The 14,266-nt window shown below is 42.9% G+C and overlaps 1 protein-coding gene across 1 annotated transcript in view; it reads right to left on the bottom strand.

Annotated features, from left to right (window-relative positions):
• LOC116311470 (protocadherin Fat 4) overlaps positions 1-12,888 on the bottom strand; it is a 100,185-nt gene extending 87,297 nt beyond the window's left edge. Inside the window, exon 1 of the mRNA XM_031728594.2 lies at positions 7,344-12,888. Within this exon, the coding sequence (XP_031584454.1) occupies positions 7,344-12,446 (5,103 nt within the window). The 5' untranslated portion in view covers positions 12,447-12,888. The remainder of the gene's footprint in view (positions 1-7,343) is intronic.
• Positions 12,889-14,266: the final 1,378 nt, after the last annotated feature.

Here is a 14,266-nt window from a genome sequence, read left to right as displayed (position 1 = left end):
CTAGATCCTAAATTATCTGCCTAGGCTGTGGGAGATACCCCTTCCTGCCTCCGGGTCGCTCATCTTACCGCAAGCAGGGGAGATGAGGGCTATGTGTGCACGTGAGAACTCTGCATGCACAGCAGAAATCCTCTCTGTGTCCTTTTTGTTTGATGTCCCTGAAGATGGGAGGATCAGTGAGTGAGCCAAAAGCACCAAATGTCACACAAGGGGTGCCGCTGATGGACGTGAGGGAGAGGGAAGTGAGATGAGCAGAAAGAGCAGCAAGTAGCTCTTTTTTGTTTTTTCTGGGACACAAAGCAGACGGACAGGTCAACCAGGCACCACAGTCAAGTCTGAGCTTTGAAAACAATGGAAATTTGCTGTGTGTATTTCTGCATGTGGAGTGTTTGTTGATGCTAGAGAGCTCGGTAAGTCACGTGGAAGAACAAATCATTCTGTAGCTGGGATCCATTATTACCACTGAGAATATGTGCCAAAATCAACCCACCACTCTGACTCTCTCGCTCTCGCTCTCTCTCTCAAACTCCATTCGTTTTACAAGTGAAAGTAGTGGAACATTTTTTTTTTCAGCTGGAGAGACTTGGGTATATTTTATGGTCCCTTCACAGTCAGAGCAGAGCAGAGAGGAGTGATGAAGAAATCACAGGGATGTAGTCATACTCTCAAAGATTTATATCCTTATGTAGCACTTGCTCAGGCAAAATGTACAAACCAAATCATAGCTCTACCTGATCATTCCCACTTCAGCTACTCCCAATCAAACTTTTTTGTGGTTGGGTGACTGGAAAGGTTGGAAACTTTAGATCACAGCTTCCCATCGACCTTTCTGATTGCACTTGAAGAAATCCCACCTGCTACAGTACCAAACAGTAAAGGTCTCCCTTTTGATCAGGCCAGATTCTGCAGACCAAAGGAGAAAGGCATTCCCAGCGGAGATTAATACTATTTCAGTCGCACATTTGGTCCGAGCATGTGTGCTTAAGACAGAGGAATGACCCCCTCCCAAATGAGGCATGACAATCAAAGTCACACAACAAGAGAAATGAATCTCTGAAGTGAAAATAAACGCAATGATGCAAAACTCTGCAGAGCATGCACAGCTCTGGCCGCATTCATTTATTATTCTAACCGAAGGTCCTGCATTGACTTTTCATGAGGCAGAACACGGGGAAAAAGTTATTTTGGGTTTTTTTTAAGTTGCGGACAGTCAACTGCAGAGTTAAAGATTTTTCTTTTAATACACACATACATTCCTTTCATGAACATAATTCAGCGGTTAGCCATTTCTTTTTTTAAATAGAATATGTAAATAATTTTTGTTTTAACCTGTTTAGAGTAGAACAGGGCAGGGTTACCACACCAGCACAATTCAGTTTCCCGCAGAAGACAATACAATGAGTGTTAGAAAGTTCAGACAATGCCAGTGAAATCTTAAAAGTAATGTTGTTTACTTGGATGACAGTTTACTTTACTGGATTCGACATGTGTCCAAAGCACCATTACAAATTCCCAAATACCAAAAGACTGAGTTGAACTGCAGGTCAGATACATAATATGACTCTGTTCCTGACTTCTTGATTGAACGTTATTTTAATTATCTGTTTTTGCACAATATTTAACATTTAAGAACTTTTATAAACTAGGAAAAGCGCTTTATATTCCCAGGAAAACCTTAAAATATTAGCGAAAATCAAACATTCCCCTATGTGAAAGCACTTGGCATGGTAGGGACGAAAAACTCCCTTTTAACGGAAAGAGACCTCCATCACAACCCTGTTCGGGGAGTGGCAGCCATCTGCTCTTAATGGTTGGAGGGTGACGGGAAGGAGAAATGAAAAAGATGAGTGTAGAGAGACAAGGACAAAACACAACTACTAATTTTTTTTAAAAAAACTTAATGACATGCAGTAGTGGCATACATATGCATCGTAAGTAAAAAGAGCAAAGTGGAGAAGAAATGCTCAGTGCATCATGGGAAGTCCCTCAGGAGCCTGAACCCACAGCCGCCTTACTAATGGATGGTTCAGAGTTACCTGATCCAGCTCTAACTCTAACTATTCAACTCTATCATAAAGGAAGGTTTCAAGCCTAACTGCTACAGAACACATGGAGATTCATTTATGATTATGCCACGAATAAAGAATTTGACTCCTTATTCATTTAGCAGGTGAAAAACTGAAAGTGAGTTGTGGGATTTACCAGCTTCTGTGTCTTGTGCCAAAAAAAGGGTTACTTTAGCCGTTTCATTACTAATGCGATGGTTGGCTTAACTTTATAGAACATGGCACAGCAGAACAATATGATCCAGGTCTTGACCTTTCAGGCCCGAGTTTCATAAGTGTGTGTTATGAGCTGTGTTATGAGAAAAAAGTCATATGTTGAGGAGGCCTGCTGTAGCAACTACTCTAGCGTACAAGAGCTCTTCAGAAAAAATGTACAGGACAGTATTTTTGATCTTCATCACTAATACAAGCATCTGTAAGAACTTAACACAAGCAAAATTTCAGCAAAGCACAAACTAAAAGGCAAACGCAAACAGACAGTTCAATACAATAAAAGGCGGACATGAGTTTGACTTTGAATCCGCAGAAAAGAGCTCTCAATGATCTTATTTGACAGTAACATAATCATACTAATTAAAATGAAACAATTATTTTGACTGTTGCTACCATTTCATATTTCTGCACATGAGTCTGTGTGAGCTTGTGGTCAGTGTGTGTGTGTGTGTGTGTGTGTGTTTCTGGCAGCATTTGCTTGCAGGCATCTACGCATGAGTGAATGTTTATTCAGCTTTTATGGCGATGGCGTCTCGTAAAACGAATAGACGGTCTGAGACAACCGGCACTCCCCAACACCGGTTCACTCACAGGTTCACCCAAAACCCGGAGAGACCACCTACCAGGAGAGCTGAGCAGATGCGTCACCTCTTCGGTCACCATTTTAAATCGCTTGTCCAGCCAGATTACGGGGTGAATTACAACCTGGGTAATGGCCAGACTAGTGTGTTACCACCCTTTCCCAAGCACATGTGCACAAGCAAAATATCACAATTAAAGCATGAATTACAATACACAAGGATGCAGTTTGTTCTGCATCATTTTTCATCCAGTTCTTGTAAAATGTGCCTTCTGAGGAACATGAAATTTTCATACTAAACTTGCATATGACTCAAATCTAATGAAAGCATTTTTTCCAGTTGTTTTTATTCAGGAAGTTTAAATGCACAGCTGGAGTTATCGGTAATAATACTCCCTCTTTTCTGTGGAAACTGTAGTCATCAATATTTCAGCCTTTATTACGCTCACAAAACGACACGAATGCACAAAGAAGAACCAGCATGCATATCACATCATCGTGTACGTGACCTTGTTCTCCTGCCTCGCTGACCTGGATGGCTTTACAGGTTTTGTATTTCAGGGAGGCTTTTTTTGTCTTCTCTACAACGCCAACGATGCCTCTGATCACATTTCCCTCAGAATTCACATTAGAGGAGCTTCAGCATCATGAAATATGGAGAAAGCGAAAGGACTTTGACATTTTGCTACCATTGAGATTTATGAATCTGACAGTGAGACTGCAAGCAGTTTCTCAGAGACACAAAACAGGCACGCAAATACAAATGAGATGTAAAGACATGAAGATATACAGCTTTAATGAGGAGGGGAGGACGAATCTACAGTAATGGAGTTCAAACTATCCATAACAATGGATCAACACTAATTTGAGCCTAGTATCTGACTGCATTCCCCGACTATGATGTCCAAAACCTGCTAGCAGACTGATCCCTCTTTCTTGAACCTGCTTTGAACATGATCCTGGACCACGACTGTGCCTCTTACTTCCCATGTCCTTGCAAAGGTCCCTGTGTCTGGCACTTCGAACACCCTCCTAATAACGCTTCCCGTCACCCCACCTCTTCCTTTATTCCCACAACTCCCAATAACACCGTCTGACATGTCCACAACCCTCCCAAAACACTCTTTTCTTTCCTCAGTTTCATGGGCCCAAACAGATTGACTGTGTGTCGCTCACTGGTGCAGACAGGGGAGGAAAGTAGTCTGACAGGGGCATCCATACACACGCCTAAATCTGCCAAGGAAAGACGCTGGCACAGACAAAAAAATAATAAAAGCCCCTCGAATCACGGCTGGGGCAGCGCAACACTTTATCCGCGAAAGTAAAACAAAGGAAGGCCTGTTCAACACTGCGACTGTGTTTACTTTTAAGGGGGGAACAATGCCTTTAGGAGGAGGGGGCAAGGCCTGACGTGGCACTTGAGGGTCTGTCCAAAAAACAGCACTTCATTTTGATTCACAGCAAGTTAAGAAAACAGTTGTAGCACTACAGTGTATAGGGGCTGATGCGTCTGAATGTGAGGAGGGGGCTGATGAAGGGAGAGTGTGCAGAGAGGATAAGAAACAGAGACTAGTGAGACCTCTCTGGTTTCTTCAACAGCATTCACTCCTTTATGCAAAGGAATGCTCCAACCAAATATGCAACTTAAAAAAGAAGAAAAAATAGATTGTGAAAGGTGGCAATGAAAAGTCTGCAAAAACTGCCAACACAAATGGAAGCTGTGTGACATGTCTAGGATGCTTAAGTTCATTAAAAGGGTACGAAGACATATTTTACCCAGAAAGTGCAATGACAGACAGTGGAGATAGACAGAGTGGCTTTTGCAACTACAGTTTCATTTCTCCTCTAAGAACCAGCAAAGTGTTCAGTCACTTAGCGTTTACTGATCAAAGGCTATGACTCTGACTAATGCCGAAATATGATTTTAATATACAAGACACAGTTTCTGGGTCATTTTGATGGATGCTTTTGCCATTCTAAAGAACAATAATAAACAATAGTCTGCTGCAGCCCCACTGTAACATGGCAGGTGACATTTGCATGTAATGACCATTTTACTTTTGGCAGTTAACATATAAACCCTAATCGCAGGTGTTTCATCTAGCTTATAAACACCTCCTGTCATGTCGCCGATGGCCCAAAGTGGAACCAACATATTTCTTCGCCTGTAAACACGGACATTCCAGGATGTGATGAATCAAAACTTTGACTCAAATGAAAAACATCCTTCTAAACACTGAATGAATTCATCAACAATAGATAAAGCTGCCGCCAAGACATGTTTTCCCCAGCATATTTACCCAAAGTAGGAAATAGGAGAAAGAAATTCAGAGATCTCTGGGTAATGAAGTCATAAGAAAAACATTTCCAAATGCAAAATGACAACAGCAAAAATACGATTAACAAACTTTAAGAAGAATCGCTGTTTAGTTAAATGAAGACCTCACTGGATATTACATATGACCCAGATGTTTGCCAGAAGGCACCAACCAACAATTACTGACAAACATCCCGAGCTGTTTGAGATTGTAGCCACTGATAAAGCATCTCCAACAAGATTCTCTATGTTTAAGTGTTTCCAAAACATCAACCGTGGTGCACAGTGCAGGAGAAAATGCCAGCTTTCTCTCATGCATCCAATCAATGGGGAAAATGGGAAATGGAGAATGTGAAAGGGTCATAACCTCTTGGATGGAAATACTCCCCAAGTTGCTACCGGGTATCTGGTGTATAAACACTGCACTGGAAAAACATTAGTCTAAGTCAGAAGGTTTACACTATTGTACCACACTGTGCATTGAGGTCCCATTGACAGAGGAGACCCAAACAGTCTGAACAGAACCTGTTCAGTTGTGCTGTTAAAAAAAATGTGGCCATAAAACCGACTGCTTATTGCCTTGCAGCACAAAAACCAGCCCGTGTATCCAAATGTGGACGGTCATTTGAATTCCACTACGTTATTAGATCTCACGCTTCTCAAACGGGAGAGATTGACTACTCGGCCAGGTGGTATGGTAAAGTCATCTCTCCAAGGGGTGAGAAAGTTCAAACTTACCATGAAACCAATCTAGAGTTTAAGGTTTGGGAATGAAGCAGTGAAGCACTATATTCTCTCATTAGCCCGACAGCAGAGTCTGCAGGAAAGTAGATTGCCATCTTTGCTGCAGGCAAAGTGAGAGAACATTTGATATTCCCATTTGGCCTGGGCAAACTTTTAAGTTAACTCTGCTAACACGATTTTGCCAAGTAATCCTTGATTTCAATAGTATGTGAGTTTGTCTCCAAATAACAGATTGCTGTATTGGATTTCAGTTTCAATATGCGTCTTGGTTGAAAAGGCATCAATCTTGAACTGCTAATCTTAAACTCCTAAATCATTTTGCATCAGGCATTCTTAGAAATGCACTAACATGAAACACATTTTTTTTTTTAAATATATGAGATATGTGTGTCATCGAGTCTGTAACAACATGGTATTTTAAGCCCTGGATAAAATTTCAAAAACATATATAGAATCACATTTGCTTTTAATTTGACTAGCGGCTAGGTATTAGTCACCCAAACTGGCCTTAGGGTTTCCACATGACACTTGAGAGAATTAACTCCATCTTCTTCAGAGAAAACCTAAAAACAGTGCATCGCATAATGCAAAGAAACTCAATGGACAGCTTAAGTTTCATTCTCTCTGCCCTGATCCTTTTACAAAGTCTTAAGAGGTCAACTAATTTTAATGGTCACTTATTGCCTGTGGAGCAGTTCCTGGTGGTATAAAGGCACCCAAAGACCACCCCAGTGCCAAAACAGCCTTAGGCCCACAGGCTCAAAGTAATACCAGCGCTGATGATGCATACCTGTACTGGAACACCGTATGAATGGCTCTACTTTTCATTTCTGCTTCAGACACAAAAGAAACCATTGTGGGTCTTGAAATTGAGCAGCCTTGAATGAATTATGTCAACTGTGGGGAAATTAAAAAGTGGTCTTTCTTTCTTTGATTTGTGCAGTTCATAACCTGCTGATAAGAATATTTCAGTTCAGGAAAGCGCTAGAGGAGCTTGCGCAGAAGACATGCAATGCTCATTTCCTTTCCGTGACTCAAATATTATAGGAGCCACACTCAAGATGAATTGTTATGGTTAGAATGCTTTGGAAACGAGAACAATAAAGTTATCATGCCAAAGAACAAGGCTTTCTTACTCGTGTCCAACAAAATTATGATTTAATATAATGCAAAGTGTGTAAAAAAAAAAAAAAATTAATGCACACCCAAATGCAATTGGTGGCTCTGTTTTATGTGTGACTTGGACAGTCACCCACCCTCCAACTTTGCTTATTACATTTATTTAATCCAAATGTCTCTAACAAATGCCAGTGGGTGAGTTCATGCCCTTTTCCTGCCAAACAGATCAAATAGACCAATAGTGCAAAATATAAGCTGGCTTTCCAGTACCTGCAGAGAATAGAAAAGTCAGCAGTGTCCTTACCTCAGCACGCTGTGTTCTGGGCTGGCTGGCATCTGTCTCAATGGCGTACACATCCACCAGGTAGAGGTCAGACCCTTGTTCTCGATCCAACTCTGCAGCTGTCTGTATCACTCCTGTGTGTCGGCCGATGGTGAAAAGGCGACCCACAGCTTTTCCGCCGCTGCGCACCGCCACAATGAAATACTCCACTTTGGTTGCAGAGCCTCTAGGACTCGAGGCATCCAGGGAGATGACGTTGGTGCCCGGTGGCTGGCCCTCTTTGAGGATGGTGATGTATTTGGGTTGGGAGAAAACAGGTCCATCCACTCCTTGAAGGATGATGGTCAGCTCAGTTCTGGAGGTCTTGCGGTCAGTGCCGTGGTCCGTGGCTGACACTGTGAGGGTGTACATGAGTCGGGATGGAACCAGCTGGGACGCCAGGCGAATATCCCCGCTGTACCTGTCCATGATGAAAGTGTCCGAATCCCCTTCCACAAGCTCATACTCCACCTCCCCATTCGCACCATCGTCCGGGTCAAAGGCCACCACTGTGGTCAAGATGGAGCCGATGACTATGTTAGGCTCAGCCACAAGTGCATTCTGGGACACAAAAGTGGGAACATTATCATTAAGGTCCGTGACCCATATTGTTACATTTTTCAGGGCATAGCGACGAAATTCAACTGGAAATGCTTGGTCAGTGGCTTTGATTGTCAACTCAAAGAGATTTGAGAACTCTCTGTCAATTTCCTTGCTGGTGTATATAAGCCCAGTGCTTGGGTCAATGCTGAAGTGGTTTCCCCGTGGAATCTGCTGAACAATCGAGTACTGCAGCTGGCCGTTTATGTCTGCATCTGTGTCCTGAGCTGTAATGGTCATAACTGAGGCAGAGATAGGAAGATTTTCAGGGATGGATTTGAAAATGTCTCCAGGGGTAAATACGGGAGGGTTGTCATTAAAGTCCCTGACATGAATAACCACAGGAATGGATGAGGAGCGGGGAGGTCTGCCATTGTCCTTTGCAGTGATGTTGAGTTTGTAAAATGACTGCGTTTCAAAATCCAGCTTTTTAACCAAAAAAATGCTGCCAGTGTTAGGGCTGATGCTGAAAGTGCCATGGTTGTTTGTGGCTGTGATGCTGTACGTTATGTCTGCATTCTGACCTGAATCTGCATCGGTGCCGGTCACAGAGGCCACCAGTTCCCCTATCCTCATGTTCTCCAGGACGTCAACCGACAGTGAGGATTTAGGGAAGATGGGAGAGTTATCATTTTCATCCAAGATGCTAATGCTAAGCATACAAGAAGAGGATAAGGGCACAGCCCCAGCATCAACAGCTATGATTTTTAGTGAATATGAAGATGTAGATTCATAGTCAAGCTTTCCAACCAGGGTCACCTGTCCAGAGCTGCTATCGATTGTGAACTGGCCTTCCTCGTTGCCTTCAGCGATGTGATAGCGGAGCAGTCCATTTTTGTTTTCATCCACATCTGAGGCGGAGACCCGTAGCAGCTGTGTCATGTTTTGAGCTGATTCAGAGATGGAGGCCTGGAATATGTCTTTGGTGAACTTAGGCGGGTTGTCGTTGATGTCTTGTATGTAAACTTGCACTTTGGCCTGGTCTCTAAGGGGTTTGGGGAGACCCTGGTCTGACGAGACAACCACAAAACTGAACACAGCGGCGCCTCTTTGTCTCATGAGTGACTCCCGGTCCAACTGCAAAGTGCTCGTCAACTCCCCTGTGATGGCATTCAGCTCAAAGTTGGGCTGTGGAGTCTCAAATGTGTATCTGACCTCACTGTTTGGGCCAAAGTCCTTATCCTCAGCAAAAACCTGCCCAACAAGCGACCCTCTTTTCTGTTCTTCCTCAAAATGAAACACATAATTGGTGCTGTTAAAGAGAGGACGATTATCATTTACGTCATCTAGAATCACTGTTACATTTACAGTGGCACTCAGCGGCTCCACAGCCCTGTCTTTGGCTGTAACCACCAAGTTATATCTGTCCTGGATTTCTCTGTCCAGCTCCGCTTTGATGTACAACTGCCCGTCTGGAAAAATGCCAAACACATCACCTGTGTTCCCACCAGCGATGTCATACATAATCTCGCCATTAAGACCGGAGTCTTTGTCAGTGGCCTCCACTTTAAAAAAACGGCTGTTGACAGGCTCAGATTCCAGGATGATGACCTCGTATGAGAGCTGGTCAAATACAGGTGAGTTGTCGTTGACGTCGTATACGCTGACGATGAGGATGAGGCTGGAGGTGTGCTGAGGGACTCCCATGTCTGATGCACTGACTTCAATCTCATAGGAACTTGTCGTGATCTCCAGCGGCCCGGTCAGCGTGATGAGGCCATGCTTCTCATGAATATGAAACAGTCCTTTGGGGTTTTGTTTGAGGCTGTAGACCACCATGCCATTTGCACCTTCATCAGGATCTGAAGCTTTGGCCTGGAATATTACATGACCTGTGCTCCAGTTTTCCACTGCGCTCACATGCTCCACGGTGTGAATAAAATGAGGAGCATTATCATTTAAGTCCTTTACAGTTATGTTAACAAAGGCCTCTCCTGTGATCTCCCCAGCTCTGGCTACAACTTTGAGTTGATAAAAGCCCTGCTCCTCTCTGTCTATCTGGCTCAATGCTGTGATCTGACCTGCACTGTTGACATCAAAAAGCCCTCTCTGGTCTCCTGAGGTGATCAGATATGAAATGTTTGTATTTAAATCAACTGTGGTTGCTGACACTGTCCCTATAACGGTCCCAACACCTACATTTTCAAACATGACAAAGCTGTACACTTTCTGGCTGAACACTGGTGGATTATCCTGTGTGTCTATTACAGTTACAGTCACAATGGCCGGTGTGTGTGAGCGCAGGCCACTGCCATCTGCTGCTGTCACCTGCAACTGGTAAGCAGTTTTCTCCTCTCTATCCAGGGGCACCAGTGTGGTAATTTTGCCTGTATTGCTATTAATGCGAAATTTGGAAGAGTCTCCAGCTGTAATGAAATATTTGACTGTGCCGTTCCTACCCAAATCGGGGTCTGTGGCTGAAACCGTGGTTACATAAGAACCAGAGGGCTCGTTCTCTTTCACATTTGCAAAATACTGTACAGGATAGAAAACTGGCCTATTGTCATTGATATCCCAAAGGGTGATATTGACTTTTCCTACAGAGTGCAAAGGGGGGCTGCCTGCATCTGCTGCCTGGATGTGGAGTAAGTAGGAGGCCTGATCCTCCCTGTCAAGCTCCACGGCTGTGCTTAATCGCCCTGACACGACATCCAGGCGAAACAGCTCCTGGACGCTGGCTGGAGTCTCTGCATCAAATGAAAACCGGATAGTTCCATTGGCCCCAAGGTCGTCATCTGAGGCAGACAGCACCACCAGTTCTGTGCCGGCCGGAGCGTGCTCCACCAGTGAAACATGATAGGTGCTCTGTGTAAATGTAGGCACTTGGTCATTCACATCTGTGATGTTGACTATCAGTTTAGTGTAAGAAATCTTGGGCTGCAGCCCCTGGTCTTTGGCACTAATATTGAGCACAATTTCAGATGCTATTTCTCTATCCAGCAAAGCAGCACTGGTTACCAGACCACTGTTTTCACTGATGGAGAACCAGCCCAAAGCATTTCCAGACACCAGGGAATAGCGCAGGTTGGCATTCTGCCCAGAGTCACCATCTGTTGCAGAAACCCCTTTAATGTAGCTGCCTTTTGGTATATCTTCACTGATATCTACTCTGTACACTGTTTCCTGAAATATGGGTGGGTGATCATTGATATCATTCACAAAAATAACCAGACTAGCAAAAGAAGACCTGGCCATAGGTTTACCGTTGTCTGACACAGACACAGTCAAGTTGTATGAGGAAATTCTCTCTCTGTCTAACACACTGGCCACTTTGATCAGACTTAAATTGGGCACAGGAGACGTGTGCACTTCAAAGTGCCTCTGCTCGTTGCCTCCTAAGATTGAAACAGATATGTTACCATTAGCTGTAGAGGAGTCTGCATCTGAAACGGTAAGCAAAGCCACAACTGTGCCAATCTGTGCGTTTTCATCTACAGAGGCAAATTTAGAAGTAGTGGGAAAATAACGAAATTTCACAACAGGGTCATTATCATTCACATCTAAAAGTTTGATAGTGGCTTCTGTTCTGCCTGACAGAGAGGGCACCCCATTATCTACAGCATGAATAGTCAGAGAATATTCTTTTTTACTCTCATAATCCAAACTTTCTTTTATTATAATAGTACCTGCTTTGGGGTCAATTTGGAAAGGTGTCCCCTCATCTAAAAAGTACCTGATCTCGGCATTTGCTCCCTCATCCTGATCTGATGCTGTAATCTCCAGGATGCTTGAACCTACAGCTGCATCCTCAAAAACACTGGTTTGATACTGGTCCTGCTCAAAAATTGGGGGGTTGTCATTTATGTCTTGAATAGTGACGTTTACTTGCATGTAGCCAAACTTTTTCGGCTCTCCTTTGTCCTCGACTTCAATCAGGAGCTGGTAGAAGGGAGTAACTTCCCTGTCCAAGCCTCCGGTTGAAACAAGGTGCAAGAATGCCCCCTCTCCACTAGGATTGACTGTAATATCCAGGCGGAATTTCCTCTGCTCGTTGCCTTTCACTATTCTGTACGTGGTGTGATCGACTCCGTTACTTCCTATGTCGGAATCTGTAGCAGTGTCCAGGATCACTTGCCTGCCGCTGCTGGCGTCCTCCTTAAAAGACACGACAATCGACGCATCTGGAAACACCGGGGAGTTATCGTTAATATCCAAAACTACTATCCTGACCTCAGTGGGGTAGGTGGGATGGCTGGACAGCACCACTACGTTGATGACATCACTTTGCAAAACCTCTCTGTCAATCACAGATGAAGTGGAAATGACTCCCGTGGTGGCGTTAATTGCAAAAAGTTTGTGATTTTCGCTGAAGCGGTACGTGAAGCTGGGCTTGGTCCCTATCGTGCCCACATAGGTGCCAATGGGCTGTTCCTCTAGGACTTGAAACTCTTGACGGACTTGGCTGGATGCTGAGTACCGCGACAGAGTCCATAACATCAGTAGAATCAAATGAAGCCGGCCTGAGCCCATACCTGTGAGCGCCATGGTCAGTTAGGCAGTCCACCTTTCTCAGACAGAGTTCATGCCTATGATGCATCAACTTTACTGAGTTTGGACGAGTCACCAAATCATTGTATTCCAGAAAATGTGCAGACAAAACTCAACGAGAAACTCTTTCCAGACTTAGTCAGTGTGCCAAAGTGCTCCAGAAGTGTTATTTTATCCTGCGCACCGCGCCGTTTAATTGCAACAAAATCCTCTAAACGGAGAGAATGATTCCTGCAGATCAGGAAAGTCTCATTTCAATTCCTTAAATAGCATTTTCAAGAAGAAATCTGACAATCCCATGAAAGACAAAAGAAAATAAAAGTTCCCGACTCCTTGGAGATGCGTAAAAAAAGTTTATCCAAAGTTGGGGCGCAAGTCAGCGGTGTTAAGTGTATGCAGGCGAGTGAGCCTACGCACCGTCCCGTGGAATAACGGTGCAGACGCTTCAGTCATATTGTGCTGGAGTCCCAGTAAGTTAGAACAAAGCTGGAGTTCGCCAAACTCCCTCCCATCGCCAATCCCATTGGATAGCGGTGCTCCTGCCTGCCCGCCCACAGCCTTTCCTCCTCTATTGTGCAGTACAGCTCGCTGTCCCCGCTTGTGGAAGAAGACGTCAATCAAACACGACAGGTAACGATGCCCCAAGAGATCTTAATTGTCAAATAATATGAGACATATTATCTTTTCTGCAGAAAAAAAGAGAAAGTGATCACCACAGAAACTATTTATATAGAATATAAATGTATACAGTAAAGGCATAGTTTAACAAATTCTTTGCATAAAACGAGGTGAAATTCTTCAAAATAATCATTTTAAAACCATTCACGGCGTTGTAAAGTCCTCTTTGATGTGCTAGACCATATTTTCAGAATGGTATAAAAGATTTCAAATATAAAGATGGTGCACAAAACACAATACAGTCTGCACGAACTTAAAGAAATGTCGAAACTTCACAAGTTGCTTTGGAAGTAAATGCTTGAATTAAAATGACAACTCAGATGAATCATTATTAAATCACATATTGCATTTGAACTGCAGAGTGATATATAAGAATAACTATTAACATACAAAAAATAATACTTATTTATATTATATATATTAAGACCGCATTCTTTCGAAAGATGTTATAATTAAGAGTTTATTAGAGCTTTATTAGTAAGTTTTTTTTCTTCACTGAATCATACGATCAAGTGAAATATTTGCATATAATGTAAGGTACAGCGAGCGTCCAAGTCATAGGTGAGTCGCTCCATCTAGTGGCCAAATTATGGTATTTCCGAACAAACTGTAACACTATAGTGAATACAGGACAAAGCCACTCCTGAAAAATATATAAAATAAGTACACAAATTGATTTTAATATTTATTTATTTAAGAAAGATGGTTGCAACACTTGAATTAATTCACTGTGGAAACCATGGCTTACCTGTTCTTAAAATACATTAAAAAATGCTCCAAAAATAAGAATATTAAAGCAAAATTTTCCATCTTCAGTGACTCTGTGTTTAGAGAAATACAATTCAAATATTATAGACTGGTAATAATTGTAGAATGGTTAAACAGCATTTGGATAAATTAAGGGTTACAAATAAGTAAATTAATGACAACATGAACAGCATATTATTTTATATTCATGAACCAGAACATTAATACTTATTTTGTAATTACTGGCAGATATGTGACTGGAAATGTGGTCATTCAAGAGGCAGGCTGTTGCTGTTTGTATAAAAACTGCACAAATAGAGTTTTTGCTGTGTAAGTTTATGTTACGTTACATTCAGTCACACCATAATTGCTCCATCAGTCTGGTGGGTGTC

The sequence above is a fragment of the Oreochromis aureus genome, linkage group 2 (genome assembly GCF_013358895.1).
Source record: "Oreochromis aureus strain Israel breed Guangdong linkage group 2, ZZ_aureus, whole genome shotgun sequence".
Lineage (NCBI taxonomy): Eukaryota > Metazoa > Chordata > Actinopteri > Cichliformes > Cichlidae > Oreochromis > Oreochromis aureus.
The sequence above is the reverse complement of the archived record's forward strand: the minus strand, read 5'-3'. Positions and strand labels throughout refer to the sequence as shown.